The sequence below is a fragment of the Rattus norvegicus genome, chromosome 14, assembly GCF_036323735.1.
Source record: "Rattus norvegicus strain BN/NHsdMcwi chromosome 14, GRCr8, whole genome shotgun sequence".
Classification (NCBI taxonomy): Eukaryota; Metazoa; Chordata; class Mammalia; order Rodentia; family Muridae; genus Rattus; species Rattus norvegicus.
Genome location: NC_086032.1, coordinates 82,131,464 through 82,154,996, shown reverse-complemented (window position 1 = coordinate 82,154,996; position 23,533 = coordinate 82,131,464). Strand labels below are relative to the sequence as shown.

Here is a 23,533-nt window from a genome sequence, read left to right as displayed (position 1 = left end):
TTGAGACAGGGTCTCTCTACATAGCCCTGGATGTCTTGGAACTCACTATGTAGACCAGGCTGGCCTCAAACTCAGAGAGAGCGAGCTGCCTGGCTCTGCTTCCTGAGTGCTGGGATTGAAGAAGTGAGACACCATACTTGGATCCAAGTCTATTTCATTTTTGAAACAAGTGAGATGGCTTAAGAGGATAACTGTGATGTCATCAAACCTAACAAATGACTTGATTTCAACACCAGAATCCACATGACAGAATATACCATGTGTGCCCACATACAAAATAAATAAATGTACAGTCATTTTTTCAAATATATTTTCCTTTGAAACAAGGTCCTATTATATTGCCCAGGGTTGCTCAAGCACCTGTCTAAGTTTCCTCATTCAATTTATGATGCTAAGGTTCCTCCAGTGCACACACTAGGCAAGTACAGTTTGTTTTTTTTTTGAGACAGTGTTTCCCTTGTGATCCAGACTAAAAATTTAAGATTCCATTTATGATTTATGTATTTGTGTGTGTGTGTGTGTGTGTGTGTGTGTGTGTAGGTACAGGGATAACCTGTGACAGTTCTTTCCTCTTACCACGTAGGTTTCAGAAACTAAACTCCGCCCACCAGTTTCATTTACCTGGAGCCATGTTGCTGGCTTTTCTAAAATTACTTTGTTTTAATGTGTAGAATAGGGACAGCCTTGGATGACATCCTTAGGAACCCTGTCTACCTCTTTTCAGAACCCTTCTCAGCTCATGGATTAGACTAGATGGCCAGCTGCGCCGGGGAGCACCGGGTTCTTCAGATCAGGAATTCTAAGCTTGTATCACCAGAGCTGGCATGTTTAATCTGGGTTCTGGGGACTGCACTCAGGTCTTCTGGTTACCAGCCTCAAGCTTTTGATTACTGCAACCTAGTGCTGGGATGTTGAGAGTAACATCTGTTTTAGCAATGACTTAAATGTTGTCTGCTTGTCCTGGCTTATCCATCCAGTCCCTGCTAAAGTACACTCTGCTCACATCCAGGTTTAGGCAACCATAAGTAAAAGTGATGCAAATCTTTTTCAGTAAATACATTTTCAAAAAATGTATTGAATATAAAATCTAATGAATATAAACCTTTAGTCCTAGCACTCAGGAGGCAGAAGGCAGGTGGGTCTCTAAGTTCAAGGCCAGCCTGGTCTACAAAGCTAGTCACAGGACAGCCAGGGCTACACAGAGAAACCCTATCTTTAAAAACCATACAAACAGGGGAGGGAATGGGGGCTTATGGACAGGAAACTGGGAAGGGGAATAATGTTTGAAATGTAAGTAAAGAAATATACCTAATAAAAATTAAAAAAACAATACAAACAAACAAAAACCCTAAAGAACAGGTGTGCTGTAATGCATGGTCAGAACATATTGATTAACTGCGTGCTCGCCTGCAGCAACTGAGTCCCTGCTGCCCTGTGGCCCAGCTGCATTACTGCCTTGCTTTCCTTAGCTGTTCTCACAGGCATGCAGTAGTATGTCCTTGCTTTAATGAGTAAAGATCTGCAAGGATACAACGCTGTCCAGCCTTTCAGGCATCTGTTTCCTCTTTGACAAAATCTAAGATCAGGAATTTTGCACATTTTTGAATTGGGGTGGTCATTTTCTTACTGAGTTTTAAGAGTTTGTGGCCCAAGGACACAGCTCAGTGCTATGGAACCTCCCTGGCAATACAGTAAGGACCCAGGTTGTTCTTAAGGACCAGACAGGGAGGAGAGGAGCTGTATATTCTGGATAATAGTTCTTACTTGATTTTTTTAAAAAAAGAGTTATCTATTTATTATATGAGTACACTGTCACTGTCTTCAGACACCAGAAGAGGGCATCAGATCCCATTACAGATGATTGTGAGCCACCATGTGGTGGCTAGGAATTGGACTCAGGACCTCTGGAAGAGCTGTAGCGTGAGTGTTGAAGGTAGCAGACGACTCTGTGGAATCCATTCTTGGTCCGTTTACGTGGCTGCTGCAAACATGTCTGCTGCAAACAAATGCACAGTGTCGAGCAGCAGGCGCATCTGTTTGCCGGGCCATTTTGTAGGCCCTTTAATTTTGTGGTTTTTGTTTAGCTTAGTTTTTTGGGGACCTGGTTTCTCTCCATAGTCCTGGCTGTCCTGGAATTCACAGAAATCTGTTTTTCTCCTGCGCGCTGAGCTTAAAAGCATGTGCCACCAAACCTAGCTAAAGACTTTTAAATTATTTGTTTTTTTTAAGATTTATTCATTTATTATATATAAGTACACTGTAGCTGTCTTCAGACACACCAGAAGAGGGCATCAGATCTCATTACAGATGGTTGTGAGTCACCATGTGGTTGCTGGGATTTGAACTCAGGACCTCTGGAAGAGCAGTCAGTGATCTTAACTGCTAAGCCATCTCTCCAGCCACTTCCTTACTTGGATTTCTTAAGTTGGAGATATATTTTGCATCTATTTTATTGTATCTTGTAGTCTTCTAATTTTCTATCTATATCTACCAACCAACCTAAGTATCTATCAAGCAATCAACCAATCAGACCTGACTACATAGTTTGTGTTTGATTGACTTTTGAGCTACTTTGGTACATGGGGATCTAATTTTACATATGGCAACATAACTATATAGTAAAATCCCAAAGCATGACATGCGCCATTAAACTTGTTTTCCAAAGACAATCTCATAGCCCAAGCGGAGCTTAAACTCTGCTTTGGTGTCTAGAGAACTGGGATTACAGGTGTGCTTGGCCGTTTCAACCATTTTAAATGTTACTATTTTTGGTATGTGTGTGGCACATGCACATGGGCTGTGTGAGTATGTGCTTATCCCTGTGCGTGCAGAAGCTCTATTTCTGTTCACTCCCCTCAGACAAGGTTTCTCAGGGCAAGAGATGGCTGGCCATTGAGAGCACTTGTTGCTCTTTCATAGCCGGGGTTCAATCACCAGCACCCACATGATAGCTCTCAGCGATCTCTAACTCCAGCTAACCACACCAGAAGTCTTCTGGTGTTGTACTGTAGTTTGTTCCTTCCAGGACTTGAGTTGATTGTTCTGAGACAGGGCACATGGAGGACACGTGATATTTGGAGGGCATAAATAGGACTTCAGGGAGTGACAGTGACAGAGCTTGGCTTGTTGGTACAGCTAGCTGTGCACACTTGTGGCTCTCCCATCTTCACCTCAGACATTCAGACCATAGCGTGGTCGAGGAACACTCAGTGAAGAGCAGAGGGACACTTCCTCTGCAGACAGACAGGCGTACCCTAACAAGACGCAGACAAAGCTTAGATAACTAGGAGCCCCTAATGGAGTTTAAAGGGAAGATGAATGAAGGTAGAGATGTGGTACAATCAATGGACTTCCGCATTGCTGATAGCCATTCTACTACAGTCAAGTGAGCACAAGATCAAACTGGTTCCAGGGGTCCTTCATTAAGCCAGGGCTTGTCTGGCCTACTAGGAAAACAGCCAGATTAATAATGGGAGAGTTTACCATCTCAACAGACAATATAAGAAATGACAATGACCAGGATGGTGACACCGTTTGTTTCCCCACAAACTGGGACTTGGCTTGACTACTGTGAAGGTCGGCAGCTTAGATAATCCACCATGTTGGGCAACCGTGTGCTAATATTATTGATAAATAAATGCAAACGAAGGAAGGAACTGCACTGCTTGTAAACGGAACCCAGGGCTGAGAATGTAGTAGGCGCACACAGGAGAGTGCTTACTTTAAAGTCCGGGGTTCCATCCCTGGCACCATATAACACTGATTTGGTGACACATGTCGGTAATCACAGTGTGTCAGAGGCACAGACAGGATCAGAAGTTCAAGGCCATCTTATACAAGACCCTGTTCCCCAAAACAAACCACAAACAAAACCCAAACCTCCCAAACGTGACCTTCCCAGACATCTTTAGAGAACAGGTATGTTCAGCCCTATGGTCCTGAGACCTCTAAAGACTAAAGCCCCAAGACGGATGATGGGCTTGGACATGAACAGACACACAGAAAACCAGCTCGCAACACAGCTCGGCTTCCTCAATCCTGGAATCTGCCCGGCTCCCAGTCGAGCCGACTTTAGGCATGAGCCACCAGCATCATGTGCAAATCTTTCTGTTTTACTTTTTTTGAGACAGGGTCTCACTATGTAGGCCTGAATGAGGTCTGAAACTCATTATGTAGACCAGGCTGCCCTCGACTTACATAAACCGGCCCCCACCACCTAGCTTAAAATTAATTCCCAATTTAAATTTCAACTTGCATGTGTGCGTGTGTGAAGGGGGAGGTTGTTTGTGCCTCAGTGCACATGTGGAGGCAAGGACGGAGAGGCTCTGGTTGGCTGGTTTGTAGTCAATTCTCTCCTTTCTTATTTTCATGGTTTCTGGGGATGGAATTCAGGTCATGAGGCTTGCGTACTAAATGATTTGACTTGTTGACTTGACTATCTCAACAAACACATCAATTTTTAAAACACACTCCCCCCCCCCTCTCTCTCTTTCCCTTTGTTTTTATGTGTTTTGCCTGAATGCATGATGTATGTGAACCATGTGCATGCAGTGCCCAAAGAGACCGAAGAGAGCATCAGATCCCCCGGAACTGGAATTATAAAAACAGTGAGTTGCTACGTAGGTGCTATGAACCAAACCCTGATCTTCCATTGGGGTAGCAAGTGCTCTTAACTGCTGAGCCCTCTCTCCAGTCTGTTTCTTTTGAATTATATGTATGTGTCTGTTCGGGGGTATGCACATGTGAGTGAAGGGTCTGATGATTTCAAAGATACCTGGGAGCTGGAGTTAGAGGTAGGTAACAATGTGGACGCTGGGAAACACAGAACATGTCCTTCCCTGCTAAGCGATCTCTCCAGTCTCTAGTTTAATTAAAACAGAAACAAAAGTCACTGCAACACTGAACTAGAGCACCGCCTCGAGCTTCACCCTGGTGCTCATCACCTTCTCAGAGTTCCAGACACGCTCAGCTTACTGTCTGTCTGTCCTTTCTAATTTGTTTTTCTTTTTTAAAGATTTCTTTACTAGCATATATTAGGCACAATACTGGACTTCATTACTGTGGGAAAAGTCTGCTAATTAAGGCCGAAGCCGGGGTTGGGGATTTAGCTCAGTGGTAGAGCGCTTGCCTAGTAAGCGCAAGGCCCTGGGTTTGGTCCCCCAGCTCCGAAAAAAAGAAAAGGAAAAAAAAAAAAGGCCGAAGCCTACCATTGAACAGACAGCTTTCTGGGGCTCAGCCTGTAAGGGGACTCCCTTCTCCCTTCTCTGATCTTGTCTGGGGAATTCTGAGCACACACATATGCCTCTAACTAAGGAAAGTATGTGGACTCAATTAGACAAAAGGATGAATTTCCTTTCTCCTGACAAAACCCGCTCAGTCAGACCTGAGGTTCCTAAAATTCTTCCCTGTGCTAATGAGGCATTTCAGGTACCCTAAGCCCTCAGCCAATGACCTTTGCCCATCCTGGATGTTTCTACCCTCAGTCCCCTGAAACTTTATAAGCCTTGGATCACCCTAAGTAAAGTTGATCTGCCTAATGATAGCTGGTCCTGTTCTCACAGGCTTCCAGGGCGGGGAGACCCACACATTATGATATTTTCCCACATGTATACACATTAATAATAATATACCTCAATGACTCTCTCTTGTTCCCTTCCCACTCCAGACCTCCCACCCCTAGTTATTTTCTAACTAGTGACCTTTCTGCCTCCCCTCTTTTTTGAGGGGGAGGTAAGCCGCTGAATTTAACTAGAGCTACAGAAGCATGGATGAGGAGCTAGCTACCAGAGGAACTTAACATATTATCCTAAGAATCTAACATAGCCAAGCATGGTGGCACATACCTTTAATCCCAGCACTTGAAAGGCAGAGGCAGGCAAATTTCTGAGTGTGAGGCCAATTTGGTTTACATGGTACTTTCCAGAGGTACATACTGAGACCTTCATAATTGTCTCAAGTAGAGGGGTGGCTGAAACAAAAGTAATGACAACAGCAAAAACCCAGGACAATGTTTGTCCTTTCTGTTGACGCTGTTCAGCTTGTTTGCAATGTCTTATCTGTTCTGTGTGCAGATGGGTCTGTATTTCTGGTGTGTCTGCATGTTTTCTTGTAAACGTGGGAGGCAAGACAGACATGGGTAAAGCTCAGTCAAATGTATGAATGATGGTGGCCACCACATGCATGCTTTGTCTCCTCTGAGTGTGCGAGCTTTCTGTGCAGTGTTTATTGGTTTTGTTTTTGTTTTCTCTGCTGCTGGCACCAGCTGCCAGCCACCATTGTTAACACTGCTTGCTCTGGCTGCTTTGAAGGCCAGAGCTCAGAATTCATCTCTGGGCCTTCTGGTCACTACAGTCAGTTTATGAAAGATAGGGTTTAAAGGCAATGCTTGTTTAAAAGACATTGACGCTCCACCTCCATGCATTCATATAGAAGACTGTACCTCAGGCTGCAGCTGAACTCCCATACTTGAATAAGCTTCCGGTCGTCTATTACTGTCTTCTCTCCTCAACACCTGTCCCACCTTCTAACAAACAAGGGTCTCCAAACCCTACTACTCCTTTCCCGAAGGTGCCACACTTCCCTTTCAGCCAGACCCACGTCTCAACATTCCAAACAGACTCAAGTTGCTGATGTGACTACCTTATAGTATGTACAAGTCATTTGTTTCTGCTGGCTTCTGCCACCCATCATATTTGGTTCCAAATTCTAGAATCCCGCTTATCAGTCACTTCCTTCCATCTGCTCTAACCATCTGCCTCTCGTCACCTACTGGTAAATGTCCTGTCTGGCTCCTGGAGCCTGCTATGCTGCCAGGGGCCCCACTCATGGGTAATTCTCTAGTTATTAAGACAATTCTCTCAATCTAGGAAGCCTCCCTACGTCCAGTCCTTTCTCATTCTCCATGGACTTAGATTTTACTCAAATGTCACTGTCACTGCAAACAGCTTGATCTCGGTACAGCCCAATGGCCACAATCCACATACATCATCTTCAGATTCTCTCCTGTGGTAACACTGCACAGACGAATGATCCCAAAATCCCTTGTAGCTACACTTGCTCTGCTCTACATTTCCAAAGTCTCTGATCTCCAAGGGTTTTCAACTTTCCGCCCTTTCCGCCAGCAATTCCAGTCCCAGGTGCTTCAGGAGCCGTGGGTTACCGTGCAGACATGGCCAAGTCCAAGAACCACACCACACAGAACCAGTCCCGCAAATGGCACAGAAATGGCATCAAGAAACCCCGGTCACAAAGATACGAATCTCTTAAGGGGGTTGACCCCAAGTTCCTGAGGAACATGCGCTTTGCCGAGAAGCACAACAAGAAAGACCTGAAGAAGACAGGCTGGGTTGGGGATTTAGCTGGGTTGGGGATTTAGCTCAGTGGTAGAGCGCTTGCCTAGCAAGCGCAAGGCCCTGGGTTCGGTCCCCAGCTCCGAAAAAAAGAAAAAAGAAAAAAAAAAAAAAAAAAAAAAAAAAGACAGGCCAATAATGCAAAGGCAGTGAGTGCACACGCAGAGGCCATCAAGGCCCTCGTGAAGCCTCAGGCCATCAAGTCCAAGATGCCAAAGGGCTCCAGCCGCAAACTCAGCCATCTGGTTTTTATCACTCATTCTAAGCTTGGGAAGAGGATTTGAAGCTACATGGCCAACCAATGCCCAAAGTCCAAACTGAGTCAGAGGCCAAAGCTCCAGTTAAGGCTCAGGCTTCAGCTCCAGCCCAGGCTCTCAAGGGTGCCCATGCCCCTGTGAAGGCTCCATAGAAAAGGCTCCTGTCAATGTGAAGACAGACGGACTGCTGTGACACACCTACCTACACTATGTGCAGATGGCCAGTGTCCTATGCAGTTTTTACAAATAAACTTGAGACAAGATCTGTTACATAAAAAGAAAAAAAGAAAACCTTCTATCCCTAAGTTTTTTAAGACTACTGTAACACGCTTTTACCCTCAGGAGCTATAAGTTCATTGGGTGGGGTTTGACAGCTGTGAAAGTTTCTCGCCTCCCTAACATCCTCCCTTTTGCATGACACGGATCCTCTTTGTCACCCCATCTCTTGCTTCAGACCTTAACCTCCACATGTCAGCTATGGAATAATAACACTCTGCCTGGCCACTGTGAAGAATACTGGTTGTGTGTCCCTTCTGGGTCCATCTCATGACCACCACCATCTGTGGCCTTGCCCATTGGTCTATTAACTATCAACATCACCCTCATCTCTCCCACCTCCTTCTTTTGGTATCAGACTGTCTTAGCTCCTCAGGAACATATGGCAGACTGGATCCCTGTGTCTGCAGCACGACCCGAATCTGCAGCATTACTACCTAGCCCTGTGTCCGGAAGTTCACAGTGCATGGATCCTCATCAGCACTCAAGTGACACTGCCCACCTGTGCCCTGGTGCTCCTTTTTCCAAAACGAAGAGTGACACCTGGTGACAAACGCTTGCTGAGTCCTACTACAGGGTACAAGGCACAGCACAGTATTCAGGGCCTACCTCTTCGCTCCGTCCTGGGCACGAGCGCAAGCATCACCACTGGAACAGAGGCACTGACTATTACCCTAGCTACTTCCCATCGGTTTTGCTTTCAGTTCATCCAAGATCTCCAAAGCGTGGCTCAGACCTTACCCTCCAGGGGCAAACAGGCTCACTGACTGCAGTAGTGTTACAGACTCAGTAAGGATTGGTTACAAACAGCAGAGGGAGATGGCCTTTTTGTCCTCCTCATGGAGGAATGTTGCTTTTATGTCAACCAATCAGGTATAGTAAAAGAGAAGACCAACAACTCCAGACAGAGTTCCAAAAGCTGGAGAAACTGCTCAGTTCCCCTGCCCAGTAGATCTGACAGTCAGTATGGAATTGGACACTACCCTTCTGAATCCTCTTCTCCTCCACTTCTTAACAGAAGCACCCTGCCTTATAAACTTCTTGTCTATACTTCTTCATAATAGATTTAAAGATTTCTAACCAGAATTTGACCAATTCCTATTACAGGATAACTAGCCCCTAGCTACAGAGCCAGGTCTTTAACCCCCCATTTTGCCCCAAGAACTTCGATGCCCCCATCCAGCAGGTAGTAGTCTAATGATAACATACCTCCCACTTTCCCAACCCGATTGCTTATCAATAATAAACAAAAAAGGGGGGAATGTAAACCCCTCATGGTGTGAGTGGCCACACCATGCCCTCCCAAACTATCATGGCCATAACCACCATTTCCAACCCCTCCAGATGCAAACGGTGAGGCTCTGCTCTACAGAGGAGAAACAATGCCCTCCATCAGGCCACAGAACCCCAGCAATCCCCGGCCACCCTACATAAAGCCTGCTTACTGCTCAGTTCTTTGCTGCTTTTCTGCCAAGCAGAGGCAGCCACCCTCTTGGGTCTTCCCAGGAGGTCTCTTGTGTGAGGTTTGTTGTGACTGTGACTTGGACTGCCTGGATACCTTTCCTCTCAGAGGAGTACACTAGCAGTCACCTCGGCTCCCTGTACATGCCAGACTATCCCAGAGTTACATCCCCATTGCATGGGCTTCCCACAACTATAGACAGTGTTGAGAAACAAACCCTCCAAAGACGAGTAACAGATCATACCGAACCAAATACAATGGGTGAACAGCAGAAAACATTGGTATAGAACTTCCGGGATAAAACACAGAAACCAAAGGAGAGGAGCAGGGTGTAAAGGAGAGGAGCAGGGTGTAAAGGAGAGGAGCAGGGTGTAAAGGAGAGGAGCAGGGTGTAAAGGAGAGGAGCAGGGTGTAAAGGAGAGGAGCAGGGTGTAAAGGAGAGGAGCAGGGTGTAAAGGAGAGGAGCAGGGTGTAAAGGAGAGGAGCAGGGTGTAAAGGAGAGCAGCAGGGTGTAAAGGAGAGGAGCAGGGTGTAAAGGAGAGGAGCAGGGTGTAAAGGAGAGGAGCAGGGTGTAAAGGAGAGGAGCAGGGTGTAAAGGAGAGGAGCAGGGTGTAAAGGAGAGGAGCAGGGTGTAAAGGAGAGCAGCAGGGTGTAGCTTAGTAGCACACTATCTGTGCAGTCGCACAAGGCCCTGCCTTTGACAACACTGCAACAAACAAGCCCCTTGTGTAGCATGAAGGAAACACTCAAGAACATGGGAGTCGGGAAGAGGTTCTGCTCTGTGGTACAGCACCTGCCTGGCACGTACAGACAGCCTGTGTTCAATTCCACCCAGCGTAGGATAAAACCATCCCAATACCTAGTTCCACCACAATCCTCCTGGCTGCTTTTACGTGTGCCTTGCTGCATGGTTCATGCTTTGGTCCATCTGTACTCCCTGAAATGCTTACTACATTCTCTATTGGTTCCTACAACCTGCGGTCTTTTCAGATTTGATCACTGTCTGTTACTTCCATGGTAAAACTGTATCTCATCTCCTTTTCATTTATTTATTTGACTGTGAGTTGTTAACAAAAGTTAACGTCCTTTTTTTTTTTTTTTTTTTTCGGAGCTGGGGACCGAACCCAGGGCCTTGCGCTTCCTAGGTAAGCGCTCTACCACTGAGCTAAATCCCCAGCCCCTAAGTTAACGTCCTTTTAAATTTTGTTTTTGTTTTTTTAGTTTTGATTTTGATTTGAGACAAGGTACCACTATTTAGCCCAGTCTATCCTCAAACTCACAAGCCCCCTGTCTCAGTCCTCCCAAGAGCCTAAATTACAGGTACATGCCTCCCTACCCAGCTTCTTTTAACTTAAAAACATTTCGTTGTTGTTGCTAAAACAGAATTTGTGCAGTTAGCAATATTTCTGTGGGTATAAAGTGGGGAAGACTGACTTCTCCTTAGTTGGTGTCATGATGCCCCTGCAAGGGCCACAGACTTCCAGATCTACAAACCATGGGGAGATGTGTTAGATCAGTGGCTGTCAACCTATGGGTCAATGCTCCATCACGGGTCAACTATCCTTTCACAGGGATCGAACAGCAGATCCCTGTGAAATCCTACATATCAGATATTTACAATATGATTCACAAGAGTAGCAAAATTATACTTATGAAGTGGCAATGAAATAATGTTGTAGTTGGGAATCAGCACACATGAGAAACTGTTAAGAGTCACAGCATTAGGAAGGCTGAGAACACTGTACTAGATATTGCCTCAACTCTTTGTCCAATCTTTAAGGTCAAGACTCCTAGGAAAATGTAGGACCACACATCTGTGGTGCATAGATACTGTAGTCCTTGATGGGACCAGCTAAGATCTGTTGCTTCTCGCTGAAGAACAGATTTGCATCCTTCCTAAGAATGTATGGCTTGTGACAATTCTCCCTTTAGAGGGTCATGACTTTTAATTAATTTGTAATTATTGTGTGTATAAGGGCATGTGTGGTTATGGCATGCAACTGAAGGTCAGTTTATGTAGTCAGTTTTCATCTTAAGATGGGTTCCGGGAGTAAAAAAATCAGGTCATGGGGTTTGCCTGTCAGACACTTTACCCACTGGGCTATCTCACTCACCCAGGAGTTCATGTCTTTTCCCACTTGTTTTTATTTTATTTATTTTTACGAATATGCCTGAATGTATGTATATGTGCCAGGAACATGCAGGATCCCGTGGAGCCCAGAAGAGGGCATCAGATATCCTAGAACTGGAGTTACAAGGGGCTGGAGGGGACTCTCTGGGTGTTGGGAATGCAACCTAGGCCCCCTGGAAGAACAGCCACAGCTCTAACTGCTGGGCCACTTTTCTAGTTCCCATTTATTTTTTTGAGGCAGTAATTCATACAGCACAGCCTGGACTTGAACTTGTTACATACCCAAGGTTGTCATCACATCCCTGCCCTCTATCACTGAGGTGGTAGGGTTGTTAAGCATGAACCAATACATCCAGTCCATTTTTGCATCCCTAAGAGAATACACAGATATCCCTCTACTCTAAATAAACCTACATTCTAGAGGGAAAAAAAACATTCAGCTTTGAAATATCTTAAGTGTAAGAATCAGCTACAGACTGGGAAAGCAGGATCTATTACACACAATTCACAATTAATTTTTTAAAAAAGTCTTTGAGCATCCTTATGAATTAGGATGTGGGACACTGATCTCTGCCCATGTCCAGATCGCCCCCGAATGCACACCATTCCCTTCTGCAGCAAACCCACAGCATCATTATGTATTCGTGCTCTGTCTGCTGAGGTCCTGTGTCAGGACAGAAAACAGTAAAAGGCTGTGTGGTTCACACATCTACTCAAGTCTCAACAAGAGGTTAAATGAAGGTCAAGGGTGTTTTATTCAGGTCCTCTCAGGAACTGGCAAAGTCTTGGGACATGTTTTGTGGAAACACAACTTCCTAATTTGAGAAAACTCAGAGGTTAGGATTCTCTCCACTGATATGTCTCAAGGCTACATCCCTGTCATTTAGCAGAAGGCTACCTCCCATGAATCCTGGCTACAGAACTGACATCCTGGGAGACAGGCTGAGACAGGTGGACTGTCAGAGATGGTGCAGATGTGAGTTGGAATCCACATCCAACACTCAGATGATGGCATCATTCCCACAAGCTGCTGCTAGGGTCCCAGACAGAGGAGACCAATATCACAAATGGTTTGGGAGCAGAACCCAACAACATGCAGATACATTTCTCGCTGAAGCCATAGCCACTGCGTGCTATCTTTGTTTGCGTCCTAGGAGATACAGGAACCAAACACTCTGTATTAATGTCGGATGCCGAGCGCTGGACAGTGGAGCTATAGGCCAGGGCTATCCAGTGAGCTCATGGGCCTCAGGGGTAGGTACATGCACAAGAGACCCAGCTGTCCTTTTCCGTAGAGTTTTACTGGGTCATCAAAGGTGGCAGAAGCTAAAACCTCTTCACTTAAATGGCTGACTATCTTGTGGATGGGAGCTCAGAACACTAACACAGTTCATACACACCATCTTCATTATTTTCCAGATCCATATGCTCTTAGCTGGGGGTGGCCAAGAGGCGGCCAGTACAGCCCATGCCATTTGGCCTTACTCTCATGGCTGTCATCAGTTTGGAATACTTGTTGCTCTTGCAAAGGACCTAGGTTTGATTCTCAGGAAGGATGTAACCATATACAAATCCAGTTCTGGGACACCTAACACTCTCTTAGGACCTGTTTGGATACTAGGCATGCATATATATATATATATATATATATATATATATATATATATATATATATACAGATATACAGATATACAGATATACAGATATACAGATATATAGATATATAGATATAGATAGATATAGATATAGATAGATAGATATGCAGGCAGAACATTGATACATATAAAATAAATTAAAAAAAAAAAAAAAGAAAAGAACAGTTACAGAGTCATCTTGCTCTGCCCAATGCAAGCAGTAGAAGAGCTGACAGACCCTGTAATTACCACAGGGGCCAGGCTCCTTCCACACAGGCCAGCAGGAAAGGACAGACTTACAGATCTTGCCATCGCTCCGGGTGGTTCAGATGTGTCTTCCATGGCTGGCAGTGTGTGATCCGGGCTGCCCAGGTCCAGGGGTGCTAGGATACAGCTCATGTGCACTGGGGAGCTTACCATCACTCAGCAGAGGTGGGGGAGGGGGTGTCGGTGCACTGTTCTGTCAGGGCGTGAGGTGAAGTCACTAAGCAACCACCCCGGACCACTGTAAACTGGAGCCTCAGATTAGGGTGGCAGCCCTTCCTGGTAGCCAAGAATCCAGGCTGTAAATCCACAAAAGTGGCTGAACTTCTCAAAGTTCTTCCCCTTTTACTCACTGCCAGCGTTTGGCGAGGGTACTGTTCTTTTTTTTTTTTTTTTTTTAAGATTTATTTATTTAATGTATATGAGTACACTGTAGCTGTCTTCAGACACACCAGAAGAGGGCATCAGATCTCATTATAGATGGTTGTGAGCCACCATGTGGTTGCTGGGATTTGAACTCAGGACCTCTGGAAGAGCAATCAGTGCTCTTAACCACTGAGCCATCTCTCCAGCCCGAGGGTACTGTTCTTTACTGCTGTTCTGGTTGTTGGGGAGGGAGAAGCATAGATGTTCATTTTTTGTTCCCATCTACTTCATGCTTTCTTTTGAGAAAAGTCTATTTGGCCTAGGAGTCATTAGCTCTTGCCCCATTTGCTTTGTGCCACAGTAGCCTCCCTAAGCCCATGGTACATTGCCAGCACTTTGCTCCCCTGTTCAGTGATCAAGAGTCAACTCCAAACGCTTAACATCCGCATTATTCTCTGCATTTTTTAAAGATTTATTTATTTATTATACATGAGTACACTGACGCCGTCCTCAGACACACCAGAAGAGGGCATTAGATCTCATTATGGATGGCTGTGAACCACCATGTGGTTGCTGGGATTTGAACTCAGGGCCTCTGGAAGAACAGTCAGTGCTCTTAACCGCTGAGCCATCTCTCTGGCCCTATTCTCTGCATTTTTAAATGCATGTAGTAAAAATGCAGGACTCCTTTCAGACGGCTAACCCAGGTTCCAGTACCAACTACTTGGTCTGGGTAACCGATGTGACTGTCAGCTCTACCACTGTTATGTGAGAACATCCCTCATTACTTCTTGTGAAGCTGGGTTCCCACTATGTTACCCAAGCAGGCCTGCAACTCTTGGACTGAAAAGGTCCGGCTGCCTCAACTTCCTGAGTAGGATGAACTACAACCAGGCGCTGCTGTACTTGGTTGAGACTGTCTCTCTAAAGTGGCAACTTTAAAATATGTGTATTTTTAAATTTTATGTGTATTTCTGAGTATGTGTGTATGAACACCGTGCATGCAAGAGTCTGAGGAGGTCAGAAGAGCATTAGATCCCTTGAAATAGGAGTTACAGTTGGTTATAAGGCACCATATGGGTGCTAGAAACTGACCCTCTCTCAGTGTATCACCGTGTGTTCCAGGCCACAGCAATAATCTCTGATACGATTCGCTTTGTTGAGAAAATGACCAGGAAATACTGAATAACAAGACTAAAAACTTGGGTGAAAATGGCATTGATATTCTGACAAAGAGATGAAATACGTACTTTTTTTTTTTTAAACTTAGACATAATGAGGGAGAGAGACTCTTTATTGATAAAATGCCTCTATACCACTGGCCTGTAGACAAGTCAGTACATGTGCACGCAAACACACACACACACACACACACACACACACACACACACACCCTACCTAGCTCTGGAGCACAGGGCTCACTATGTATCCTTGATTGTTCTTGCTATGCAGACCAGGATGGCCTCCTAACTGCCAAGACTAAAGTTGTGCCTTACCACACCCGGCCTCATTTTATTCTTTTACATGGATGCTCTATAAATCATTTAGTCACATTTGTGTTTTCCTTATTTTTATTTTTTTTGGGGGTGGGGGGGGTGAGACAGGGTTTCTCTGTGTGTAGCCCTGGCTGTCCTGAAACTCTGTACAACAGGCTGGTCTTGAACTCAGGGATCCACCTACTTCTGTTTCCCCAGGTCAAGGATTAAATGTGTGTGACACCAACACCTGGCTCTTATAGTTTGATTTTTATTTTTGCTTTGTTTGTAACCAGGTAACTGTGTATGTAACTATGTATCTTTGGTTGACATGGAATTCACAGTATAGACTGGACAGGCCTTGAACTTGTACATGAACCAGTTAAATGCCAGATGAACCACTTCAAACATGTTCCAGCAAAAATCAGCATTGCAATGAACTAGCAGTCAAAGCACTTGCTACAAAGCATGATGACCTGAGTTTGGTTCCCATGTTCCACATGGTAGAAGGACAGAACCAACTTGGAAAAGTTGTCCTTTGACATGGGATCCAACAAGGTCTCCCTCATTGTTCCTGTGCGAAGTGAGCAAGCTTCTGGTGAATCATTCCATCCCCCAGTCCTACCTTGCAGACTTGAGACTAGTACTGTACTCATCTTTCTATTAAACACAAACATTCACACATCTGGCTGGCTTCTCCCACTTTTAAGAGAAGGTCTCACCTGTGCAGAATCTCAAGTTTGCCTGGCGTTCACTATCCTGCCACAGCTTCCCAAGTGCTGGGGCTACAAACCTGTGCCACTGCAGCCTAATTTAAGATTTTCATTGTGTTTTGTAGAGACAGGATCTCAGGTAGCCCCGGCTGGTCCACGTTCCTATGTAGGATAGGTTACCCTTCCAGATCCTCTGCCTCCACCTTCTAAGCACAGGGTGCTGGTGTACACCCCCAGGTTTGGCTCCAGAATGTCTATATTTTCATGCAACTCATTTTTTGGCTTTTATATTAGGACTTACAAATATCTATTATAGTTAGCCCATTCCAAACAGAATTTCCTATGGTTTCCTTAAACACTCCTAAGTTTACAGTAAAATCTGATTAGCAGAGAATATGTTTAGGATAAGGCATATAGACACAACTTTATTATTCTTAAAATAGATCCTATCACAATAGTAATTAAGAGCACAGATTCTGGGGTTGGGGATTTAGCTCAGCGGTAGAGTGCTTGCCTAGCGAGTGCAAGGCCCTGGGTTCAGTCCCCAGCTCCGGGGGGAAAAAAAAAAAAGAAAAAAAAAAAAAGCACAGATTCCCACCACTGATCTGAGAACACATCTTCTCTGTACTCTAAATCACCCTATGAACTGGTATTCATTTTCAATTTTCTATTCTATTTTACCATATATATATATATATATATATATATATATATATATTTATGTTCTGGCTAATTTTCGAGACTTCATATTTCAAATTCTGAGATTAGTATTCTTATTTCATTTCTTTTAAAAATGTCCTCTTAGCTGGACATGGTAGCACATGGTTTTAATCCCAGCACTCAGGAGGCAGAAGCAGGGGGCTCTCTTCAAGTTCAAGGGCTGCTTAGTCTATAGAGCAAGTCAGTACTAGGATAGCCAGGGCTACAAAGAGATCCTGTCTCCAAAAAAAAAAAAAAAAAAAAAAAAAACCCACAAAACAATTTTTCTTGGTTATTACTATTTTATGTTTTATACAGCACTGCATCAGAACACATACATTTAATTTATTCAAATCTTTTCAATAACCTTGTTTTAAAGATTATTTTTATTTTATGTATATGAACATTTTGCCTGCATGCAAAACAGTGGAGAATACAGAAATAATTTCACACACTTACTGTAGTTAAAACAATTTTCAACACAGTCGACAAGAGCATACAGTGTAGAAAGCAAAGAATCTTTAAGTAGAGCTGGAAAAATGGACTCTATGAGTAAATAAATAAGTCTTCTTTACATGTAAGACTGAACTCAAATTGGACTGAGACTCTAAACAGGGATAGGTCAGTAATAGAACACTTTTCCTGACAAGGGTCTGGTTTGATTCCTGATACCACAACAGAGGGAAAACGAAGCAGCACCAAAGAAAAGGGAGGGAAAAGGGAGGAGGAAAGAGGAGGAGAAATAGAAACCATTATCATTTTAGGGAAATATCTCATAACACAGAACTGGTCAATTTTTTTAAATATATGATCCCAAACACAAAGGTAACAAAAATACAAATGAACAACATGATCCACACAAACTCAGTTGATCCGTGCATATGACTGAGCTGAAGAACAGAAGAACACGCCTGCTAAAGGGTTAGCTTCCGGGACACGCATGGAGCCCAACTAATAGTAAATAAAGGGACCCAAACAAACGAACAAACAAAAACAAATAAAAAAGAAAAGAACCAGACAGCTAAAGAATAAACCCAAAACTCTACATTGGCACAGGAGTGTTTGTGTCTTGATTTCATAGAAATCTGAGTAGAGAGTCAAACGAAGCGCAAGGCCCTGGGTTCAGTCCCCAGCTCCGAAAAAAAAAAAAAAAAAAAAAGAGTCAAACGAACAACCAACATGTATGTGAACCAAAGGGATGTGCTGTGACACACATGGAGACGAGGAGACCGGGGAGGACTGACGGGCGGTGGATTGCTTACGTTAGGGTTTAGGCTTTATAAACTCTCATTTGCTTAGATCATAAAACACTTTTATTCAAGTGCCTGCATAAGTGTATGCTACAGGGAGGTAGTGGGAAGCTACCTGACATCACTTCTTGAACAAGATTAGGGTCGCCTAGAAGAGAGCATCAGGGACTCCTAATTGTTCTCTCCAGACTCCTCAAAAGTATTTTGAAGGTTCCTCAAAAAATTAAACTAGAGGGGTTGGGGATTTAGCTCAGTGGTAGAGCACTTGCCTAGGAAGCGCAAGGCCCTGGGTTCGATCCCCAGCTCTGAAAAAAAAAGAACCAAAAAAAAAAAAAATTAAACTAGAGAGCTAGAGAGCCAGCTGGGTGGGTGAGAGCACTGGCCACTCTTGCAGAGGACCTGTTTCCATTCCCAGCACCCATTGGCAGCTCACCAGCTCACCAGACTCACAGGACACGATGCTCTCTTCTGTCCCCACAGGCACAAGGCACAAATGACTCCCTCCTTGATGAGAATGGACTGAGCCTCAGAACTGTAAGCCTGCCCTAATTAAATGTTGTCCTTTACAAGAGATGCCTTGGTCATGGTGTTTTTTTCACAGCAATGGAAACCCTACCTAAGACATTGTCTAAAATCAAAATCCATAAAAGGACTAGAGATCAGTGTCAGACACCCCCTTTTGAGGTATTAAGCAGGAGAGTTCAAGAACATCTCAAAACAATAGAGTCTTTGTCCTTGTCTGCTTCCCAAAGGTCAAACTTAGGGCTCAATTACTAAAGACATCATGCACTTCAAAGAAACTTTTCAACGCAACAATCAGACCATTACAGAAAACCACATCTGGTTAAAATGCATGAGGCGAGTGCCGAAACCAATGGACACATCTGCAACACCACTCCTGCACCTAAGGCTCAGAACATTATGAAGGGGGGGGGGGGGCAGAGAGGCTGTGAGGAGAGGATCGGGGAGTTTGCTGTTAACAACACAGGGACTGCCATGATGAAGCCAGCTCTGCCACCACACCTCAAACGGCCAACACAGAAACAGCAATGGAATAAAGCGCATACAGGTTCACGCCGTAACGTCTCTAATTTTGAAGGACCAGGCAAAAGAAGCTGCAACGGTATCTTTTTTGAATCTGCGTATTTAGCAGGTTTTTGTTTTAATTTTATACTGTATTTAAAAAATATTCCAATAAGTACCCCCTTTATATATCCATCAAATTGATTTAAGTATTTTCAGGGAACAGTTTCATGTTTTTCTCTTTTATCCCACACCATCCCCCTATATTTAGCATCGTAAAAAAATACAGCATTCCTATTAATTCTTTGAGATTTATATACATACATATAATGTACTTATACTGAGCCTTACTTAACCTTACCGTATGTGTCGTGGTGGTTTGAATATGCTTGGCCCAGGGAGTGGCACTATTTGGAGGTGTGGCCTTGTTGGAGGAAGTGTGTCACTGTGGGAATGTGCTTTAAGACCCTCCTCCTAACCACATGGGAACCAGTCTCCTCCTGGCTGCCTTCTGAATTAGATGTAGAACTCTCAGCTCTTCCTGCACCATGCCTGCCTGGATGCTGCCATGCTTCCCGCCATAATACTGGACTGAACCTCTGCACTGTAAGCCAGCCCCAAATGAATGTTGTGCTTTATAAGAATTGCTGTGGTCATGGTGTCTGCTCAGAGCAGTAAACCCTAACTAAGACACATACCAAACTTTTTTTTTTTTTGTATGATTTTATTTTTATTCTACCCTTTACATTAATTGCATTTTTTTAACTTTTCAATATTGAGCAACAATTTTATTTTGCCTTTTCTCTTGTAAAGTTTTTCCTTTACTCTTTGCTCCCTAATATCCTGTTTCCCCCCCTTTTAACTTGGGTTCTCATCTGTTCACTCCTTTCTTAGTCTCCTCCTTTCCTCTCAATCTTTTACTGTTCCCACACTTAGTCCACGCGGTCCCAGCATGCTCTGAGGTAGCTGACATTTCAGTTGTATGGTATTAGTGATACACAGTGGAATGAGGGGATTTTACGTCCCTCTGTCCCTCATACAGTGCGACATTACTGTTGCTACAACACTTTGGGTTCTCTTTGATGATTGTTACTGATGACTAAGCCGTAAAGAGCAGGCTGCTCCATAAGATACGCTTGGAAAAAGGCCCTGGGTTCGGTCCCCAGCTCCGAAAAAAAGAACCAAAAAAAAAAAAAAGATACGCTTGGAAACTAGAGGCTTATAAACCAACAGATATACAAATTCCAATACAAAACTGGAAATACAAAATAGCATGACAACAAGACTCACCCAAAAGATCTGAACTCCTTAGTTACTGAATTCAAAGTTACTGAAGGATTAAAATACCAGATGAACACTTCAAACATTTTCCAGCAAACATCAGCAATGGGATGAATTAGCAGTCAAAGCACTTGTTACAAAGGTGATAACCGGAGTTCAATCCCCATGTTTCACATGTTAGAGAGAGAGAACCAACTTGCAAAAGTTGTCCTTTGACCTCCACACTTAATCCATGGTGTACATATCTGGGCCCAGGCATGCATATTCTTGCACATGTGCATCAACACGCGCACACACACACACACACACACACACACACACACACACACACACACACGTGTGTGCACATTAACAATAACAACAACAACAAAATCATCAGTATGGATGAAAAAGCTGGCAACTTGGAAGAAAAGTTCAGCCAGGAAATTAAGTTAAAAACAGCAGGCAGTTTTGAAGTCCAGAACTCAAGTGAAGGGTAGGCACATCTCTGTGAGCCTGACCTAAAGAGTGGATTTCAGGTCAGCCAAGGCTTTACAGTGAGACTCTCAGAACACAGAAATCAGGGAAGGAGGACTGGAGAGATGGTACAAACATTTGCTACTCTCACAGAGACCCAGGTTCCTTTCACAGAATCCTCATGGAGCTTCACAACTGCCTGTTCCCAGGGATCCGACACTCTCTTCTGGTACCCAAGAGCAGCTGTGCTCCTGTACTCTCCTCATAAACCCATACACATCACTGTAAAAAGTGAGGTTTTTAAAAGAAGCAAGCACGCTAGGGAGAGAAGTTGGCAAGGGAAAGTTTAATGAATCAAATAATAAACAGTCTGATAGCATCAACCTCTGTCTCCTGAGGGCATGCACCACTGCCACCCAGCTGAAAACAATTTTTTAAAGGATGGAAATTTTAAAAGATTAAAAAAAGGGGGGGGGGGTTGGGGATTTAGCTCAGTGGTAGAGCGCTTGCCTAGCAAGCGCAAGGCCCTGGGTTCCCAGCTCTGAAAAAAAAGAAAAAGAAAGACAGACAGACAGACAGACAGACAGAAAGAAAGAAAGAAAGAAAGAAAGAGAGAGAAAGAGAGAGAGAAAAGAAGAAAGAAAGAGAGAACAAAAGAGAGAGAGAGAGAGAGAGAGAGAGAAAGAAAGGTGGAAATACTAAACAAATGAAAACTAAAAACAAGTCGATTCAGTCATTGTGATGTCTGATAAAGTGGAACCCTAACCAAATGAGACAGGAGAGACATGAACACTGTAAATTAATACAGGAGGAAGTCACCGAGAAGATATAACAAAGGAAGTCCTGGTCGATCTGCCTAGGAAGTTACCCATCTCTCCCAAACTCCAGAAAGCAATGATAGCTACTCCATACAGGAGTCCTTTGGATAGAGAAGATGAGAAAGACATACAGCCTGTCTGCTGGTCCAGACTCCTACAAGCAAGGAACCCAAAACCCTTCCTGACTCCACAGGACGCTCCACTCTAACACCCAAGAGCTGCTGGGATTCCCCCTGGCTCACAGCAGCCTATTTCTTCTAGACTGCCAAGGAGAGCAGGTTTGTAGAAAAGGGATCACCACCATATGGACACCCATCACCTTCTTCTTAGATGTCCACAGGACCAAACTAGGCCCCTTACTCCCAGACGGGCCAAAGATGCCTGGCAGGCCATGCCCACCAGGCTTGGGCGCTCTCATTGTCTACACCTCTCCTGCGCGTCGTAAGTGGATTTCCAGTGTCCTTGTTGAACTTTCCTGCGGCATTGGGCCAGCGAGCTTGAACTGCAAAATTCAAACTATAAAAGGCCTCAGAAACCAGAAGAATGCTTGGGTTCCACCATGTTCTAAGGAAAGATGTAGGAGGAAAGACCTCTCAAGACCCAGGTCACAGGTGTGATGATGGCAGACAGGGAGGGAGAGACAGCGTGCATTCCAGTAGAACAGTGGACAGCAGCACAGTGGGAAGAGAACAGCAAAATTAAAAACACAATCTTTACAGGAAACAAACAAGATGGCAGTAGTGGCACAAGCCTACAATCCTAGCACTCAGGAGGCAGAGGCAGAGAATCTCTGTGAATTCAAGGCCAGCCTGGTCTCAACAGTTCCAGGACAGCCATGGGTAACTCGGAGAAACTCAACCAAACAACCAGAAACAAAAGAAAACAAAGAAAGGACAACAAATGCAGTGAGAACGTGGGGAAAGAAGAATCTTAAGCACTGCTTGTCAAAGGGTCAACTCCTGTAGAAACATGGGAATCAGTGTGCAAGTTTTCCAAAAACTAAAGTAGAAATGCCATACATCAGGGCCGGAGAGACGGCTTGGTTGTTAAGAGCGCTGGCTGCTCTTCCAAAGAACCAGGTTCAATCCTCAGCACCCACATGGCAGCTCACAACTCTCTGTAACTCCAGTTCTAGGGGACCTGGCGCCCCAACACAGACATGCAAACAAACCATGAATGCAGATAAAAAGAACTCTTAAAAGGAAAAAAAAACACATAAATGCCACATGTCCAACCATAGGACTTTCAGATACATACATGCCTGTCTCTAAATCAACACATCAGAAATATTTGTATATCTAAATTTAATGCTGTAATATTTAGAATAGCTAAAAAATAAAACTTGGCTATATGTCCATTAACACAATAAAGAAAATAGTGTATACACATAATGGCATTTTTTTTTTCTTTTTGGTTCTTTTTTTTTTTCCGGAGCTGGGGACCGAACCCAGGGCCTTGCGCTTCCTAGGTAAGCGCTCTACCACTGAGCTAAATCCCCAGCCCCTACATAATGGCATTTTATTCGTTTGTAAATTAAAATGAAATTATGCATTATACACACATACATATATGTATAAATGGGATTCATTGTGCAAAATAAACACTGCATTTTCCCTCCTATGCAGAATGCATACTTAAAATTATTATTTGTGTATAAAAAATAGAAACAGGATCGTGAGGGAGGATGAGCTTGTGAGGAAATAGGGAAACAGGGTGGGTAACATGAAAACTGAAGCAGGGCGTCCTGGGGAGTAAGAGGGCCAGCTGGTGTGAAAGGGATAGAGGAGGGAATGAGGAAGAATAAAGTATAAAGGAGCAAATATGTAAAGACGCCATGATGAGCCATCAGCAGATAAATCAAGACTAACAACGAGTAGAAAGGCTTTTATATCAGTAAAAAGAGAAAAATACTGCCTGCAGGTGACGGTGACACACTCCTTTAGTCCTAGCACTGAGAGACAGGCTAATCTCTGAGTTTGAGGCCAGCCTGGACTTACAGCGTGAGTTCCAGGACAGCTAGAGGTACATAGAGAAACCCTGTCTCAAAAAAGAAAAAAGGGAAAATATAAAAAACCCACA

At 44.0% G+C, this 23,533-nt stretch overlaps 1 protein-coding gene across 9 annotated transcripts in view; it reads right to left on the bottom strand.

Moving 5' to 3' along the window:
* Positions 1-23,533, bottom strand: part of Prr14l (proline rich 14-like) — a 66,626-nt gene that overhangs the window by 5,989 nt on the left and 37,104 nt on the right. Inside the window, exon 9 of one of the 9 annotated variants that reach the window (XM_039092537.2) lies at positions 108-21,970. The exons of the other annotated variants lie outside the window; for them this stretch is intronic. Within the exon in view, the coding sequence (XP_038948465.1) occupies positions 21,811-21,970 (160 nt within the window). The 3' untranslated portion in view covers positions 108-21,810. Of the gene's footprint in view, positions 1-107; positions 21,971-23,533 lie in introns of those variants that run through there. 9 annotated transcript variants of the gene reach the window in all.